Genomic DNA, 15,882 nt, shown 5'->3' with positions numbered 1-15,882 from the left:
GTCCTACGCCTTTATTGTGCAAGCATGAACTTTCCCAGAGCAGGTTCCAATGTCAGAACCTCCCTGCTCTCAACCTGACTTCTTGTGTCTTTTGAGCTGAACCGTGTTTGCTTCGGAGCAGGTACTGGTATTTACTGATTTTTATTCAACCAGGTTTACGTACAGCTTAATAAACAAGCAAACGAATCTCTAAGCATCTTGCAATAAAACAGTATGAATGTTCGATTTTCAGAAAAGCAACGAAAACTGTAAATATAGGACTGAATCCAACCAAGTTATTACTCAGAGCAGAACTGTTGTATCCAAGCCGAGCCAGACTCAAAGTAAGGTAAAGGTAAAGGGACCCCTGACCATTAGGTCCAGTGGTGTCCGACTCTGGGGTTGCGGCGCTCATCTCGCTATATTGGCCGAGGGAGCCGGCGTTTGTCCGCAGACAGCTTCTGGGTCATGTGGCCAGCAGGACTAAGCCGCTTCTGGCGAATCAGAGCAGCGCACGGAAACACCGTTTACCTTCCCGCCGGAGCGGTACCTATTTATCTACTTGCACTTTGACGTGCTTTCGAACTGCTAGGTTGTGGCAGGAGCAGGGACCAAGCAACGGGAGCTCACCCCGTCATTGCGGGGATTCGAACCACCGACCTTCTGATCGGCAAGTCCTAGGCTTTACCAACAGCACCACCCGCGTCCCAAGACTCAAAGTAGACCCACTGAAATGAATGGACGTGTGTGGCTAACTGAGGTCCATTCATTTATTCTGCGATTTGAATTAATGCTGGAAGCAATCCATTAAAACCATAAAAATATCAGATAAATAAACAGCCTTTATTGCTATTGTTTTGGGGGTGTTTTCCTCCTAGTAATGACCCAACACAGGCATTTTGACATGGGTCACAGATCAGGTGCTTGGCATGCAGAATGAAATTGCCTCCATCCTGAAACTTTGGAAAGCCACTGCCGGTCAGAGGAGGGTGGATTAACAGCCTGACTCAACATCAGACAGCTTCATATTGAAACCAGCCTATCTTTTATAACCATGTGGACTAGAAACTTATTTTATTTTAACGGGAAGGACATCAGGGAGAGCTGCTGGACTGTGGATCGGTCTCCCTCGGGAGGTGGTGGCCTCTTCTTCCCTGCAGAAGTTGGATGTCCATCTGTCCTGGATGATCTAATAAAGATTCCTGCATTGTACGGGGTTGGGCTGGATGACCTTTGGGTGTCCCTTCCCGCCGGACCATTTTGATTCCATATGGAATGGAATTCTTTGCATCTGATCCGCGAGCAAAAAAAATAGGATCAATCCCCAGCGGGCTTCTCCTGGCAGGTCTAGGAGCCTCCCTCAGCTGTGTTGTTTAGTCGTCTCCGCCTCTTGGTGACCCCCTGGACCAGAGCACGCCAGGCCCTCCTGTCTCCCACTGCCTCCCGCAGTTGGGTCAAACTCAGCTTGGCCTCTTCGAGAACACTGTCCCACCATCTCGTCCTCCGTAGTCCCCTTCTCCTTGCGCCCTCCATCTTTCCCAACATCAGGGTCTTTTCCAGGGAGTCTTCTCTTCTCATGAGGTGGCCAAAGTCTTGGAGCCTCAGCTTCAGGATCTGTCCTTCCAGTGAGCACTCAGGGCTGATTTCCTTCAGAAAGGATAGGTTTGATCTTCTTGCAGTCCATGGGACTCTCCAGAGTCTCCTCCAGCACCAGAATTCAGAAGCATCAATTCTTCGACGATCAGCCTTCTTGATGGTCCAGCTCTCACTTCCATACATCACTACTGGGAAAACCATGGCTTTAACTATACGGACTTTTGTTGGCAAGGTGATATCTCTACTTTTTAAGATGCTGTCTAGGTTTGTCATTGCTTTTCTCCCTCGGCTGTAAGCCCCCCCGAAAAGACTCTGCCAGTCCGTGCAGGCAATACGGAGCTATAGAGGGACCAGCGGCCGGACTCCTTTTAACGAGGCTTGGCGCTCTCCCTGGGCCTGAACGGAAGGGGTTAAAGGCAAGCGGCTCAGCCGCATTCCTGGGCAAAAGGCAACACACCTGCCCGCCCGGCTTGGAGGAAGGAAGGAAAGAAACAAGAGGCGAGGAGGAGGAGGAAAGTCTGCGCTCCGGATCGCCCCGCGCTTCGTTGGGGCTCCTGCGCCCCAGAGCCGTCGCTGAGGAGCCCCCCAGCCCGGCAGGTTAGTGTTGGGGCGCGCGGGGGGGCAGCAGGGTGCGCCCCACCTCCCTACCCAAATCCACCTCTCCAGAAAGCGTCTTTGCGCCCTGGGCGCACGCCTTCTTTGGAGAGCTCAGGTGGCTGAATGGGGAGGGGACGCTGTTTGCGCCCCCCCCCACTTCGGAAAGGAAGAGAGCCCCCACCCCCGGGATTGCTTCCCAGGGCCCCGATCCCGGCGCTCGTTCCACAGGTGGACTGAGTCTCTTGGAAGTTTTGTGTTTTGTTTTTTGAGGGCGTTCGTAGGCGTCCCCCTGCTCGGGACTTACTCCCGAGTAGCGGAGCGCGAGTTTCCTGTCCGGACTTGCCTCCAACAAAGTTCCTAGACGCGCTGGGGTGCATGGGGAAGCGGGGGGCCCCATGACTTTCGCGGGGTTTACTCTGAGTAGCACTTACAGGGAAGGCAAACCCTATGGCGGTGGGAAAGGTGTCTGCGTAGCAAAAGCGACTTCCTGGTTTCCTGCACGTGGCTCCTGTTTTCGATTCCTCCCCTCCTTCTCAGCCCTCTCTCCCTTTTAAAATTCGCAAATGTGTTTCTTCAACCGTGGATCTTTGCCTAAAGCGCCCAGCCAGCCAGAGGCGAAGTAGACCTCATTTAAAGTCACCCGGCCGCCGGCAAGCCTCACTTACCTGGGAGTCAGCGAGAAGCCCTATTGGGCCCAGTGGGGCTGACTCCTGAGTAGGCAGGGATAGGCTTCTGCTGAGTCGCACGAATTTCTTCATCCTTGTTGTTATTTCAGGACACACCTTGCCTCTCCCTCGCGCCCAAGCAAAGGCCCGAAGGCAATTCAGTTAAATGTATGGCTGCATTATAAAATCTTTGTGGCCTTTATGAGAAACTTCGCTTCTCTGGAAACTTAACAGAGGTATATTTTATGTGCGTCCCCTTGTATTTTTGTATTGCATTTCTGTCTTACTTTTAGCCCCCTGCAAGCAGCTGAGGGCAGTGGCGTAGCGTGGGGGGTGCAGGGGGGGCCGGCCGCACCGGGCGCAACACCTGGGGGTTAGGGGGCGCAAATCCATGGGTTAGGGGGCGCAAATTACTTGCCTTGCCCCGGGTGCTGACAACCCATGCTACGCCACTGGCTGAAGGTGGCGTATCATTGGTTCTCGCCCCTCGTTTAATATCTGAGAAACTCAAGATATATATCACATTTTTCCGTGTGTAAGCAAATGTCCGGGATTTTGCGGCGATCGCCCCCTCGAAAGCTTTCCACAGTAAATATAGGGCTGAATCAAATGAAGTTATTACTCAAAGCAGAACCGTTGCATCCAAGCTGAGCCATATTCAAAGTAAAATATAAAGGTAAAGGGACCCCTGACCATTAGGTCCAGTCTCGGATGACTCTGGGGTTGCGGCGCTCATCTAGCTTTACTGGCCGAGGCAGCCGGCGTACAGCTTCCGGGTCACGTGGCCAGCAGGACTAAGCCGCTTCTGGCGAACCAGAGCAGTGCGCGGAAACACCGTTTACGTTCCCACTGGAGTGGTACCTATTTATCTACTTGCACTTTTGATGTGCTTTCGAAATGCTAGGTTGGCAGGAGCAGGGACCGAGCAACGGGAGCTCACCCAATCACAGGGATTCGAACCGCTGACCTTCTGATTGTCAAGTCCTAGGCTCTGTGGTTTACCCACAGCGCCACCTGTGTACTCAAAGTAGACCCACTGAAATGAAGGGGCATGTGTGGCTAATTGAGACCCGTTCATGTGTTCTGTGAGTTGAATTAATGCTGGATGCAATCCATTAAAATCATAAACATATCAGATAAATAAAAAGTGTTTGTTGCTGCTGTTTTGGGGGTGTTTTCCTCTACTCCTAGCAATGCCCCAACACAGCCATTCTGACAAGGGTCACAGCTCAGTGGTAGAGAAGGGTTGTTCTGAAAATTGCCCCCATTCACTGCCAGTCAGAGGCAGTAGTAATACAGCGCTCATAGATTAACACTGCAGGAGTCAGCAAACTTTTTCAGCAGCGGGCTGGTCCACTGTCCCGCAGACCTTGTGGGGGGCCAGACTATATTTTGGGGGGGAAATACTGAACGACTTCCTATGCCCCACAAATAACCCAGAGATGCATTTTAAATAAAAGGGCACATTCTACTCATGTAAAAACACCAGGCAGGCCCCACAAATAACCCAGAGATGCATTTTAAATAAAAGGGCACATTCTACTCATGTAAAGGTAAAGGGACCCCTGACTATTAGGTCCAGTCGTGGCCGACTCTGGGGTTGCGGCACTCATCTCGCTCTATAGGCTGAGGGAGCCGGTGTTTGTCCGCAGACAGCTTCTGGGTCATGTGGCCAGCATGACTAAGCCGCTTCTGGCGAACCAGAGCAGCGCACGGAAACGCCGTTGACCTTCCCGCCAGAGTGGTACCTATTTATCTACTTGCACTTTGACGTGCTTTCGAACTGCTAGGTTGGCAGGAGCAGGGACCGAGCAAAGGGAGCTCACCCCATTATTGCGGGGATTTGAACTGCCGACCTTCTGATCGGCAAGTCCTAGGCTCTGTGGTTTAAGCCACAGCGCCACCCGCATCCCTATTCTACATGTAAAAACATGCTAATTCCCGGACCATCCGCGGGCCAGATTTAGAAGGCGATTGGGCCGGATCCGGCCCCTGGGCCTTAATTTGCCTGTCATGATGAATAACTCAACATAAGGCAGCTTCATATTGAAATCAGCCTCTTTCATTTATAACCGTGTGACACGGAGTTGGTTTGCCAACGGGCCCACTGTCTGTAGTTGGGCAGATGAGCTGGAAAAAATGTCAATAGATTTCAGATTTGTCAACCCATCTTCTCCTTGGGTTTCAGATAGTAAGTGTCTAAGAAACCCTCTAGCGGCTATCGTGGCTCGCTTACCAAACGTCATGTATTTAGCGTTAACAGTGGAAGTGTACCAGCCGTACCTTGGAATCTGAACTCCTTGCGAGTCAGAACGTTTTGGCTCCCGAACACCACAAACCCAGAAGTGAGTGTTCCGGTTTGCGAACGTTCTTTTGGAAGCCGAACGTCCGTCGCGGCTTCCGATTGGCTGCAGGAGTTTCCTGCAGCCAATCGGAAGCTGCGCCTTGGTTTCCGAACGTTTTGGAAGTCGAACGGACTTCTGGAACAGATTCCGTCCGACGTGCGAGGTACCACTGTACTTGATTCTGACCAAACTAAGCCGCCTCGTATCTCAAATCTGACCCCTGATTTCATATACAGTGGTATCTTGGGTCAGTCTTTCCCAACCTTGGGTCTCCAGGTGATTTTGTACTACAACTCCCATAATCCCTCACTAGCAAGGGCAGTGGTTAGGGATGATGGGAATTGTAGTCCAAATACAGCTGGAGACCCAAGGTTGGGAAACACTGCCTTGGGTTACATACGCTTCAGGTTACAGACACCGCTAACCCAGAAATAGTGCTTCAGTTTAAGAACTTTGCTTCAGGATGAGAACAGAAATTGTGCAGCGGCAGCAGGAGGCTCCATTAGCTAAAGTGGTGCTTCAGGTTAAGAACAGTTTCAGGTTAAGAACGGACCTCTGGAACGAATTAAGTACTTAACCCGAGGTACCACTGTATTTTTATTATACATTTTATTTTTCACTTTTCCAATGTAATACTTTTGACATAAAGACAACCCAATCTTTCCCAACAAATTTATATATATATTTTGACTTCTTTTGCAGTTTCTTACATTGTATCTATTCCACTACTCCGATTAATAGTTACCGTATCTTTCATCGATTACAGTCTAAACTGTAAACTGTTTAATTATTATCGGCTGATACAGTATTTAATTTTAACGTTTACTATTAGGTTCTGATGGATTGTTGAATGTTGCTTTGTTTGATATGAGTTGTTTATTTGAAAGTTACTGTGACTCTTTATATTGGATCAGATTTTTACTGTTAATGTTCTTATTTGGGTTGGAAACTGCCCAGAGATTTGGGAGCAATCCAGGCCGATGGGCTGGGTATAAATAAATTGTTATTGTTGTTGTTGTCTTTAAACATTAATTTTAACTGTTTTGTTTAAGTTAATCCTGCTAATGTACTTACATGTGTACTGTACAATAGCATTTCAAATAATCCACAAATTTCCCCCAGTCTTTTATAAAGTTTTCCCCTCTTGGTTCCTTATTGCTTCTGTAAGCTTTGCCAATGGGATGAGAGTCTTTCAATTTCTGAGCGTATATCCTCCTGGCTGCGGTCGTAGCAGACATAAACAGTTATGATTTCATATAGATATTTTTAAATAGTCCACGAAAGGCCTCCTATTCATCTCTAAACAGATTTCAGGTTTTTAATGAGGGGGTGCTGAATGGATGGTCCACCCCCTCTACTTTTGCTGCAGTTTTGAAAAAACATAAGCTCTTTGCAATATAGACGATCGGCTTCAGGTCCTGGGGATAATTCTTACTATTTATACGCCGGACTTCTGACTGGGTTGCCCCAGCCACTCTGGGTGGCTTCCAACAAAATATTAAAACACCCAAACCCTCAAACCTTCCTGTGCGGCCTGTTGTTGTTGTTGTTTAGTCGTTTAGTGGTGTCCGCCTCTTTGTGACCCCCTGGACCAGAGCACGCCAGGCCCTCCTGTCTTCCACTGCCTCCCACAGTTTGGGTCAAACTCATGCTGGTCTCTTCGAGAACACTGTCCCACCATCTCGTCCTCCGTCGTCCCCTTCTCCTTGTGCCCTCCATCTTTCCCAACATCAGGGTCTTTTCCAGGGAGTCTTCTCTTCTCATGAGGAGGTCAAAGTCTTGGAGCCTCAGCTTCAGGATCTGTCCTTCCAGTGAGCACTCAGGGCTGATTTCCTTCAGAATGGAGAGGTTGGATCTTCTTGCAGTCCATGGGACTCTCAAGAGTCTCCTCCAGCACCACAATTCAAAAGCATCAATTCTTTGGCGATCAGCCTTCTTTATGGTCCCGCTCTCACTTCCACACATCACTACTGGGAAAACCAGAGCTTTGACTATACGGACCTTTGTTGGCAAGGTGATGTCTCTGCTTTTTAGGATGCTGTCTAGGTTTCTCATTGCTTTCCTCCCAAGAAGCAGGCGTCTTTTAATTTCGTGGCTGCTGTCACCATCTGCAGTGATCATGGAGCCCAAGAAAGTAAAATTTCTCATTGCCTCCATTTCTTCCCCTTCTATTTGCCAGGAGGTGATGGGACCAGTGGCAATGATCTTCGTTTTTTTGATGTTGAGCTTCAGACCATATTTTGCGCTCTCCTCTTTCACCCTCATTAAAAGGTTCTTTAATTCCTCCTCACTTTCTGCCATCAAAGTTGTGTCATCTGCAGATCTGAGGTTGTTGATATTTCTTCTGCCAATCTTAATTCCGGCTTGGGATTCATCCAGTCCAGCTTTTCGCGGCCTAGCATGGGACAATGTGAAATTGTCCGATTTTTCTTTTAAAGAAGCAAACCATCTGAGCAAGGTTCAGTCGCATGTGCATTCTGGGGGAAAATGCTTCCCCCGAGGTATTCCGGAGAGCTGGCTTTTTAAGATCTCTGCCCCGAGGACCTTGCAAATCTGTAAATGGAGAGGGACGCTACCGCCAGAGTTGAAATGAAGGCAGCGGAGCCTAAGAGGTTAAGCCAAAGGGGTCAATTTCTGAGCCAGTCCTTTGTTTGTTTGCGATCTAGCTGCAATTCTGAGCTCCGAGAAATGGATTTGTAAGATCCTGTGGGATTTTCCTAACCCACCTGCCCCGGTCCGCTGTTGACCAACTAGCAGTCTTTGTGTCTGTTTGAGTTCGCTAATCTCAAATAGTCTAGATTTCCCCTTTCATAGCCGCCTGTCAATATTTGCTACTGAGAGAAGTGGAATGCGACTGGGCAAAGGTAGATAGGGAAAGAGGGATAGATTGAGGGGCAAAGGTAAACCCTGGATTTTCAGGCTTATGAGACTAAAACTGCTGCATGGAGCCACTGTTTACCTGTTCCTATAACTCACAGCTCTACCTCTCTTTTAAATCAGAACCAGTGAAGGCGGTGAAGGTCCTGTGTGAGTGTCTGGAGGTGGTTGGAGGATGGATGGCGGCTAATAGATTGAGGTTGAATCCTGACAAGACAGAAGGACTGTTTTGGGGGGACAGGAGGCAGGCAGGTGTGGAGGATTCCCTGGTCCTGAATGGGGTAACTGTGCCCCTGAAGGACCAGGTGCGCAGCCTGGGAGTCGTTTTGGACTCACCACTGTCCATGGAGGCGCAAGTCAGTTCTGTGTCCAGGGCAGCTGTTTACCAGCTCCATCTGGTACGCAGGATGAGACCCTCCCTGCCTGCGGACTGTCTTGCCGGAGTGGTGCGTGCTCAGGTTATCTCCCGCTTGGACTACTGCCATGCTCTCTACATGGGGCTACCTTTGAAGGTGACCCGGAAACTACAACTAATCCAGAATGCGGCAGCTAGACTGGTGACTGGGAGCGGCCGCCGAGACCGCATAACACCGGTCTTGAAAGACCTACATTGGCTCCCAGTAAGTTTCCGAGCACAATTCAAAGTGTTGGTGCTGACCTTTAAAGCCCTAAACGGCCTCGGTCCAGTATATCTGAAGGAGCATCTCTACCCACATTGTTCTGCCCGGACACTCAGGTCCAGCACCGAGGGCCTTTTGGCGGTTCCCTCACTGCGAGAGGCCAAGTTACAGGGAACCAGGCAGAGGGCCTTCTCGGTGGTGGCGCCCACCCTGTGGAATGCCCTCCCATCAGATGTCAAAGCGATAAACAACTACCTGGCATTCAGAAGACATCTGAAGGCAGCCCTGTTCAGGGAAGTTTTTAATATGTGACATTTTAGTGTATTTTTCATCTTTGTTGGAAGCCGCCCAGAGTGGCTGGGGAAACCCAGCCAGATGGGCGGGGTACAAATAATAAATTATTATTATTATTATTATTATTATCACATAAGCCCCCGCTGGCACAGGTTTTGGATTTTATTATTATTGATAATAACATTTCTATACACCCTTCATCCGAGGATCCACAAGGCGGTTTGCAATATAAAACACGCAAAAAATACACAGCATAATAACAAACAAAACAATAAACCCCCCCCCAGCTGACAGGTTTCCAGCTTTCGGACTACAACGCCCATCGTCCACCGCTAAGCTAGCAGTGGACGATGGGCGTTGTAGTCCGAGATGCCGTAGAGGGCACCAAGTTGGGGGCTGCACTCTTAGACCCAAGTCGACGTGTTTTAAAAATTTATTTTATTCTTTTGTTTTGCAAGGGTTCTATTCTGCTTGGTTGGTTGGAACGGAACCTCAAAGAAGAATAAAACAGGGAGACTATATATTTTTTAAAGCAGCTTTAAACATTCAGAAAATAAAATCAAGGACAAGCTAAGAAGCGGATAAAAAAACACATGCCTACGTTCCGCATGTCTGGGTAGGCTTGCAATATAAAACACACAAAAATACACAGCATAATAACAAACAAAACAATACCCCCCCCAGCCAACCGGTTTCCAGCTTTTGGACTACAACGCCCATCGTCCACTGCTAAGCTAGCAGTGGACGATGGGTGTTGTAGTCCGAGACGCCGTAGAGGGCACCAAGTTGGGGGCTACACTCTTAGACCCAAGTCCACGTGCACATTCCTGCATTGCAAGGGGTTGGACTAGATGATTCCGGGGTCCCTTTCCCCCTCTACAATTCTAGGATCGTGCTGCAGCGTCCTGCCCTATCGAGCGGAAGGGAAGCCCTAATCCGACAGCAGCCGGCCTCTCCCGGTCCAGCCTGATTTATTTGCAAAATCTCCAGGCCTCGATTCCCTGAGAGACTTGGGCAGCGGGAGGGAAGACCTCCAAAATCCTGGCCGGCAGCTGCCAGCCCGTGCTGGCGACAACACACAAAGAGAGGGAGCTGACTCCAGATAAGGCCGCTTCCGGTGTCCAGCCCCGGATAGGATTTCAGCTTTTGTTGCTTTCTCAGTGTCCTTGTGGTTATCGGAAACCCCCGGTCCGTCGCGAGCCGGCCAGAGGCAGATCTTGGGAGATGTTTTCTTTGCGAGAGGCAGCCGAGAATTCCCTGTTTTTGAAGTTTCTCTGCACTGAGCGAATTTCCTTGGGGGCCTCTGCCAGCCGGCGAGGGAACTGGAGAGTTCTGGCTCCACCTGGAATCTAGGTGTGTCTTTGGGGAGGGTACACCTGTGCACTGAAAGAGGTGGGGCCCGGGGTGCGGAAGAGGAAGGAAAACCAGAGCCGACAGGCTAAGGGGGAGAGAACCTGGAATATAAATATATATATTCTGGAAGCCTGCCTTCGGTCGGGCCTAGGCAAATCTCTTCGGGGCAGTGGACAGGTGAGCACACCTGTTTCCCACCTGGCAAAGATGTTTGGCCCAAGCTGGCTCTAAGCACCATGGCCGTACGATTTCAGGCAAGTAGATTTTGCGTTATGTGTTGGCCTTCACCTCATAACCTACTTCCAGCCTGCAAAAAAATATGGGCTTATCTCTGAGCCGGGAGTTGAGGAGGTTTGTCTGCCCAGCTTAACGACATTCTTGTTTTCTCTATTTTTTTCTGGCAAGGCGGTTGCTGGGGGAATTGTGTAACCCGAGCTGCGTTTAGTTGAAAGGGCTGCATTCGAGGCAGGAGCCTGGGAACCGTAGCGTGTAGCTGCACGCTACAGTTCCCCAGATTATTTCCCCCCCGGGGGGGTGTGCTTTAAATGTGCAGCTTTAATCTCACGGCCACCTAGCTGTCAACTTTCCCCTTTTCTTGCGACGAATCCTATTTGGAATAAGGGAATTTAAAAAAGGGAAACGTTGACAGCTATGGGCAGGTGGGTTGTTAATTTGGGGGTGAAGGCCTGGCGCTCTGGACATGCTCAGAGGTATCCCCTTTTCTTCCCAGGTTAGAGTGTTTAGATTAATGCAGGGCGCCCCACGCTTTTTGGAGTTGGAAAGCTGTGTCTCTGGGTGCGTGCAGAGTGCATTTTGCCATGGAGTAAAGAGGACTGGGGTTGTGGGGGTTTTTGGGTGGGGGGATCCTGGATTTGGAGGATGGAAAAATCAGGTTGTTTCTTTCTCGTGGGACAAACTGCGGTTTGGGAGTCAACCTCTCCCCGCAACCGAAGCTTTCCACTTTTCTGTAAAAAAGGCAGAAATCCAACAGGTGTGTCTTGTCTCCTGGCATGGAGAAACTGCCAAATGTGGCCTCTTGGCCCGATAATAACCCTGCCGTTTTGAAAGAGCAGAGTAGCAAAGCTCTGTTTGGGTGTTGGCTGTGTGTGAACCACTCCAAGCTCTAGCTAGGACAACAAAGGAGACTTCCTGTAGTTTCTGCCTGGCAAAACGTCCCAGGAATGTGGGATTGGCCTTTCTGTGAGAGCGGCTGTTTACCCATTTTTGGCCTGGCTCTCCAGGTGAGGACAAGGGTGGCGCTGTGGGTTAAACCACAGAGCCTAGGACTTGCCGATCAGAAGGTCGGCGGTTCGAATCCCCGTGAAGGGGTGAGCTCTTGTTGCTCAGTCCCTGCTCCTGCCAACCTAGCAGTTCGAAAGCACACCAGGCCAAGTAGATAAATAGGTACCGCTCCGGCGGGAAGGTAAACAGCATTTCCGTGCGCTGCTCTGGTTCGCCAGAAGCGGCTTAGTCCTGCTGGACACATGACCCGGAAGCTGTACGCCGGCTCCCTCGGCCAGTAAAGCGAGATGAGCACTGCAACCCCAGAGTTGGCCACGACTGGACCTAATGGTCAGGGGTCCCTTTACCTTTACATTTGTCCCACAGAGCCTAGGACTTGCCGATCAGGAGGTCGGAGGTTCGAATCCCCGCAATGACGGGGTGAGTTCCCATTGCTCAGTCCCTGCTCCTGCGGGAAGGTAAACCGCTCCGGCGGAAGGTAAATGGTGTTTCCGTGCGCTGCTCTGGTTCGCCACAAGCGGCTTCGTCCTGCTGGCCACGTGACCCGGAAGCTGTATGCCGGCTCCCTCGGCCAGTAAAGTGAGATGAGCGCCGCAACCCCAGAGTCGGCCACAACTGGATCTAATGATCAGGGGTCCCTTTACCTTTTACCTCCAGGTGAGCGCTTGAGAGCGCTTGAGAGCCTCCTCCAGTTGCACGGACTTCAAGAGGCATGAGGGGAGTGTCGCTGAGTGGGTAGTCCGCTGGCGTTTGCAAGCGCCGGAGGTTGCACGTTGCATCCTCCTCCCTGGTTAAGAATGTGATTTTTTTTGTGAGGGGGAGAACCCTCTCTCTGTCTGAGACGCTGGAGAACAGCTGCCGGTCAGAACAGGCAGTATTGGGGCAGAATTGCACATGGGCATCAGAGGATACTGTGGATCAGTCCACTCAGATACCCCCATGGCAAACCCGCAATCTGGACCCCAGCATGTATCCCCTCTCCCTCCTTTGTGTCCAGAAACTGGCTTCAGGAGCACTGCTGCCTCTAACCGTAGAAGCCGACTATAGCCATCATGCCTAGTGGTCACCGAAAGCCAGGCTCCCCTCCCCTGTGAATTTCCCTCGCCCTTTTTTAAAGCCATCCAAGTCGAGGACCATTCCAGCCTCCTGTGACGGGGAGTTCCATAGTTTAACTACGAGTTGCGCAAATCGTTAAGAGTTGGAAGGGGTCGCCTTCGAGTCCCCGGCAAAGAAGGGATTTCTTTTATGGAAAGATGTTAGGCCAGGCACATATAATGTTTTTGCCCGCAGTTAACCGGAAGCTGTACGCCAGCTCCCTCGGCCAGTAAAGCGAGATGAGCGCCGCAACCCCAGAGTCGGCCATGACTGGACCTAATGGTCAGGGGTCCCTGTACCTTTACCTTTTAACCCTCAGCCGAAGTATTTCGTAGATCTCTCTCTCTCTCTTTCTTTCTTTCTTTCTTTCTTTCTTTCTTTCTTTCTTTCTTTCTTTCTTTCTTTCTTCCGCCCTCTTTCTTCCGCCCTCTTTCTTCCGCCCTCTTTCTTTCTTCCGCTCTTTCTTTCTTTCAACCCCCTCTTTTTCCTCTCTCTCTCTCTCTCTTTCTCCTTCCTTCCTTCCTTCCTTCCTTCTTTCCTTTCTCCCCCTCTCTTTCTTCCTCTTTCTTTCTTCCCCCCTCTTTCTTTCTTTTTTTTCTTTCTTTTGTCCTTCCTTCCTTCTCTCCCTCTCTCCCTCTCCCTCTCTTTCTTCCTCTTTCTTTCTTTCTTTCTTTCTTTCTTTCTTTCTTTCCTTCCTTCCTTCCTTCCTTCCTTCCTTCCTTCCTTCCTTCCTTCGTTTCTCCCCCCTCTCTTTCTTCCTCTTTCTTTCTTCCCCTTTCTTTCTTTCTTTCTTTCTTTCTTTCTTTCTTTCTTTTGTCCTTCCTTCCTTCCTTCCTTCCTTCCTTCCTTCCTTCCTTCCCCCTTTCTCTCCCCCTCTCCCTCTCTTTCTTTCTTTCTTTCTTTCTTTCTTTCTTTCTTTCTTTCTTTCTTTCTTTCTTTCTTGTCCTTCCTTCCTTCCTTCCTTCTCTCCCTCTCTCCCTCTCCCTCTCTTTCTTCCTCTTTCCTTCTTTCTTTCTTTCTTTCTTCCTTCCTTCCTTCCTCCCCCCTCTCTTTCTCCCTCTTTCTTTCTTCCCCCTCTTTCTTTATTTCTTTTGTCCTTCCTTCCTTCCTTCCTTCCTTCCTTCCTTCCTTCCTTCCTTTCTCTCTCTCTCTCTCTCTCCCTCCCTCTCTCCCTCCCTCCCTGCCTCTTTCTTTCTTTCTTTCTTTCTTTCTTTCTTTCTTTCTTTCTCTCTCCCTCCCTCCCTCTCTCTCTTTATCTCCCTCTCTCCCCCCCCTCTGTCTCCCCCCCTTCCTCTTCCTCTCCCTTTCAGCAACATTCGCCACTTCCTTTATTCAGCCACCTTGACCTAATTTCACCACAAATTATTCCCCCACACTTCTTCCAAAACTTCTTGGAATGCTTTATCTGCCTGCTGGCAGTTGAGTTATTTATTTCTTTAAAGAGAGCCCGTTTTTTCAGCCGAAAGAGCTGATCCGCTTATCGAAATACCTCCATGCTTCTGAGTGGCAGATTTAAAGGCGTCATTATCGCCTTAGACCCCCACCTGAGGTAAGCCAATTATTACAGACCCTATATACCCTGCGGAAAATAAATTAAATTAAATAAATCGGGGCTAGTAAAAAAAGCTCGTTTTTAAAAGCAAGCATAAACAGCTCCCTTCCTCAATTGGAAGTAAAGGGGGCACTTTAAATAAAAAAATGGCTTGCATTGATTTTGGGGAGGGGGCAAATAGTGTGTTACTATCACCCTGCAAGTTACGCGTGATAGTGCTTTGTTTCCCAGCAGCAAATCCCAAACTCAGCGTCATTTAGGGAAATAAAAAGGACCGATTTTATAGAATGGTAGAGTTGCAAGGGACCCCTAGAGTCATCTAGTCTGACCCCCCATGATGAAGGCATCGTTACGGCCGCCGTACAAATCTATGCTTAAGGTTGAATGCTTACAAGACAGAAGGACTGTTTTTCGGGGACAGGGGGTGGGCAGGTGTGGGGGACTCCCTGGTCCTGAATGGGGTCACTGTGCCCCCGAAGGACCAGGTGTGCAGCCCGGGGGTCATTCTGGACTCACAGCTGTCCATGGAGGCGCAGGTCAGTTCTGTGTCCAGGGCAGCTCCATCTGGTACGCAGGATGAGACCCTCCCTGCCCGCGGACTGTCTGGCCAGAGTGGTGCATGCTCTAGTTATCTCCCGCTTGGACTCCTGCAATGCGCTCTCCGTGGGGCTGCCTTTGAAGGTGACCCGGAAACCTTAACTAATCCAGAATGCGGCAGCCAGACTGGGGACTGGGAGCGGCCGCCGAGACCACATAACACCGGTCCTGAAAGACCTACGTTGGCTCCCAGGACGTTTCCAAGCACAATTCAAAGTATTGGTCTGACCTTGAAAGCCCTAAATGGCCCAGTAGACCTGAAGGAGCGTCTCCACCCCCATCGTCCGGCCTGAACACCTGGGTCCATCTCCTGAGGGCCTTCTGGGGGTTCCCTCCCTGAGAGAAGCGAGGTGACAGGGAACCAGGCAGAGGGCCTTTTCAGTGGTGGCACCCGTCCTGTGGAACACCCTCCCATCAGTTGTCAAGGAAATAAACAACTATCTGACTTTTAGAAGACATCTGAAGGCAGCCCTGTTCAGGGAAGATTTTTAGTGTTTGATGTTCTGTTGTGCTTTTAATATCTAGAATGAATTGATTTTAGAATGTGTCTCAATTAATGGATTGTGATTTTATGTAAACTGTGTTACTTTTACTGTTGTTAGCCGCTCTGAGCCCTGCTTCGGCTGGGGCAGGCAGGATATAAATATATTATTATTATTATTATTATTATTATTATTATTATTATTATTCTGCTGGGAGCCAGCCAGATGGGCTGGGTATAAATAATAAGTTGTGGTGGTGGTGGTTGTTAATGCAATTGTAGAAATCTATGGTGCATTTGGGTTCTGGTCACCTCTCCTCAAAGCGGGCATTGGAAAAAGTTCAGGAAAGGTGACTTGGATGATCGAGGGGAGGTTTGGGACTATTTAGTTTTAAAGTAAAGGGGCGTGAGGAGCAACATGATTGTTGTTGTTTAGTTGTTTAGTCGTGTCCGCCTCTTCGTGACCCCCTGGACCAGAGCACGCCAGGCCCTCTTGTCTTCCACTGCCTCCCGCAGTTTGGTCAAACTCATGCTGGTCGCTTCGAGAACACTGTCCCACCACCTCGTCCTCTGTCGTCCCCTTCTCCTT

At 49.7% G+C, this 15,882-nt stretch overlaps 2 protein-coding genes across 5 annotated transcripts in view; one reads left to right on the top strand and one right to left on the bottom strand.

The window, feature by feature from the left end:
* Positions 1–15,882, bottom strand: part of GAMT (guanidinoacetate N-methyltransferase) — a 218,826-nt gene that overhangs the window by 146,851 nt on the left and 56,093 nt on the right. The gene's annotated exons all lie outside the window — the stretch shown is intronic.
* The window catches only part of TJP3 (tight junction protein 3), a 57,047-nt gene continuing 43,184 nt past the window's right edge, over positions 2,020–15,882 (top strand). Inside the window, exon 1 of one of the 4 annotated variants that reach the window (XM_083720274.1) lies at positions 2,020–2,172. Coding sequence is in view for 1 of the 4 variants with exons in the window: in XM_083720272.1 (XP_083576398.1) it covers positions 10,563–10,580 (18 nt within the window). In the remaining 3 variants the exon portion in view is untranslated. Of the gene's footprint in view, positions 2,173–9,963; positions 10,581–14,109; positions 14,213–15,882 lie in introns of those variants that run through there. The other 3 variants (XM_083720275.1, XM_083720272.1, XM_083720276.1) reach the window with 3 other exon arrangements.

This window comes from Podarcis gaigeae (genome assembly GCF_964106915.1).
Source record: "Podarcis gaigeae genome assembly, chromosome: 18".
NCBI lineage: Eukaryota > Metazoa > Chordata > Lepidosauria > Squamata > Lacertidae > Podarcis > Podarcis gaigeae.
This window is presented reverse-complemented; position numbering and strand designations above follow the sequence as displayed.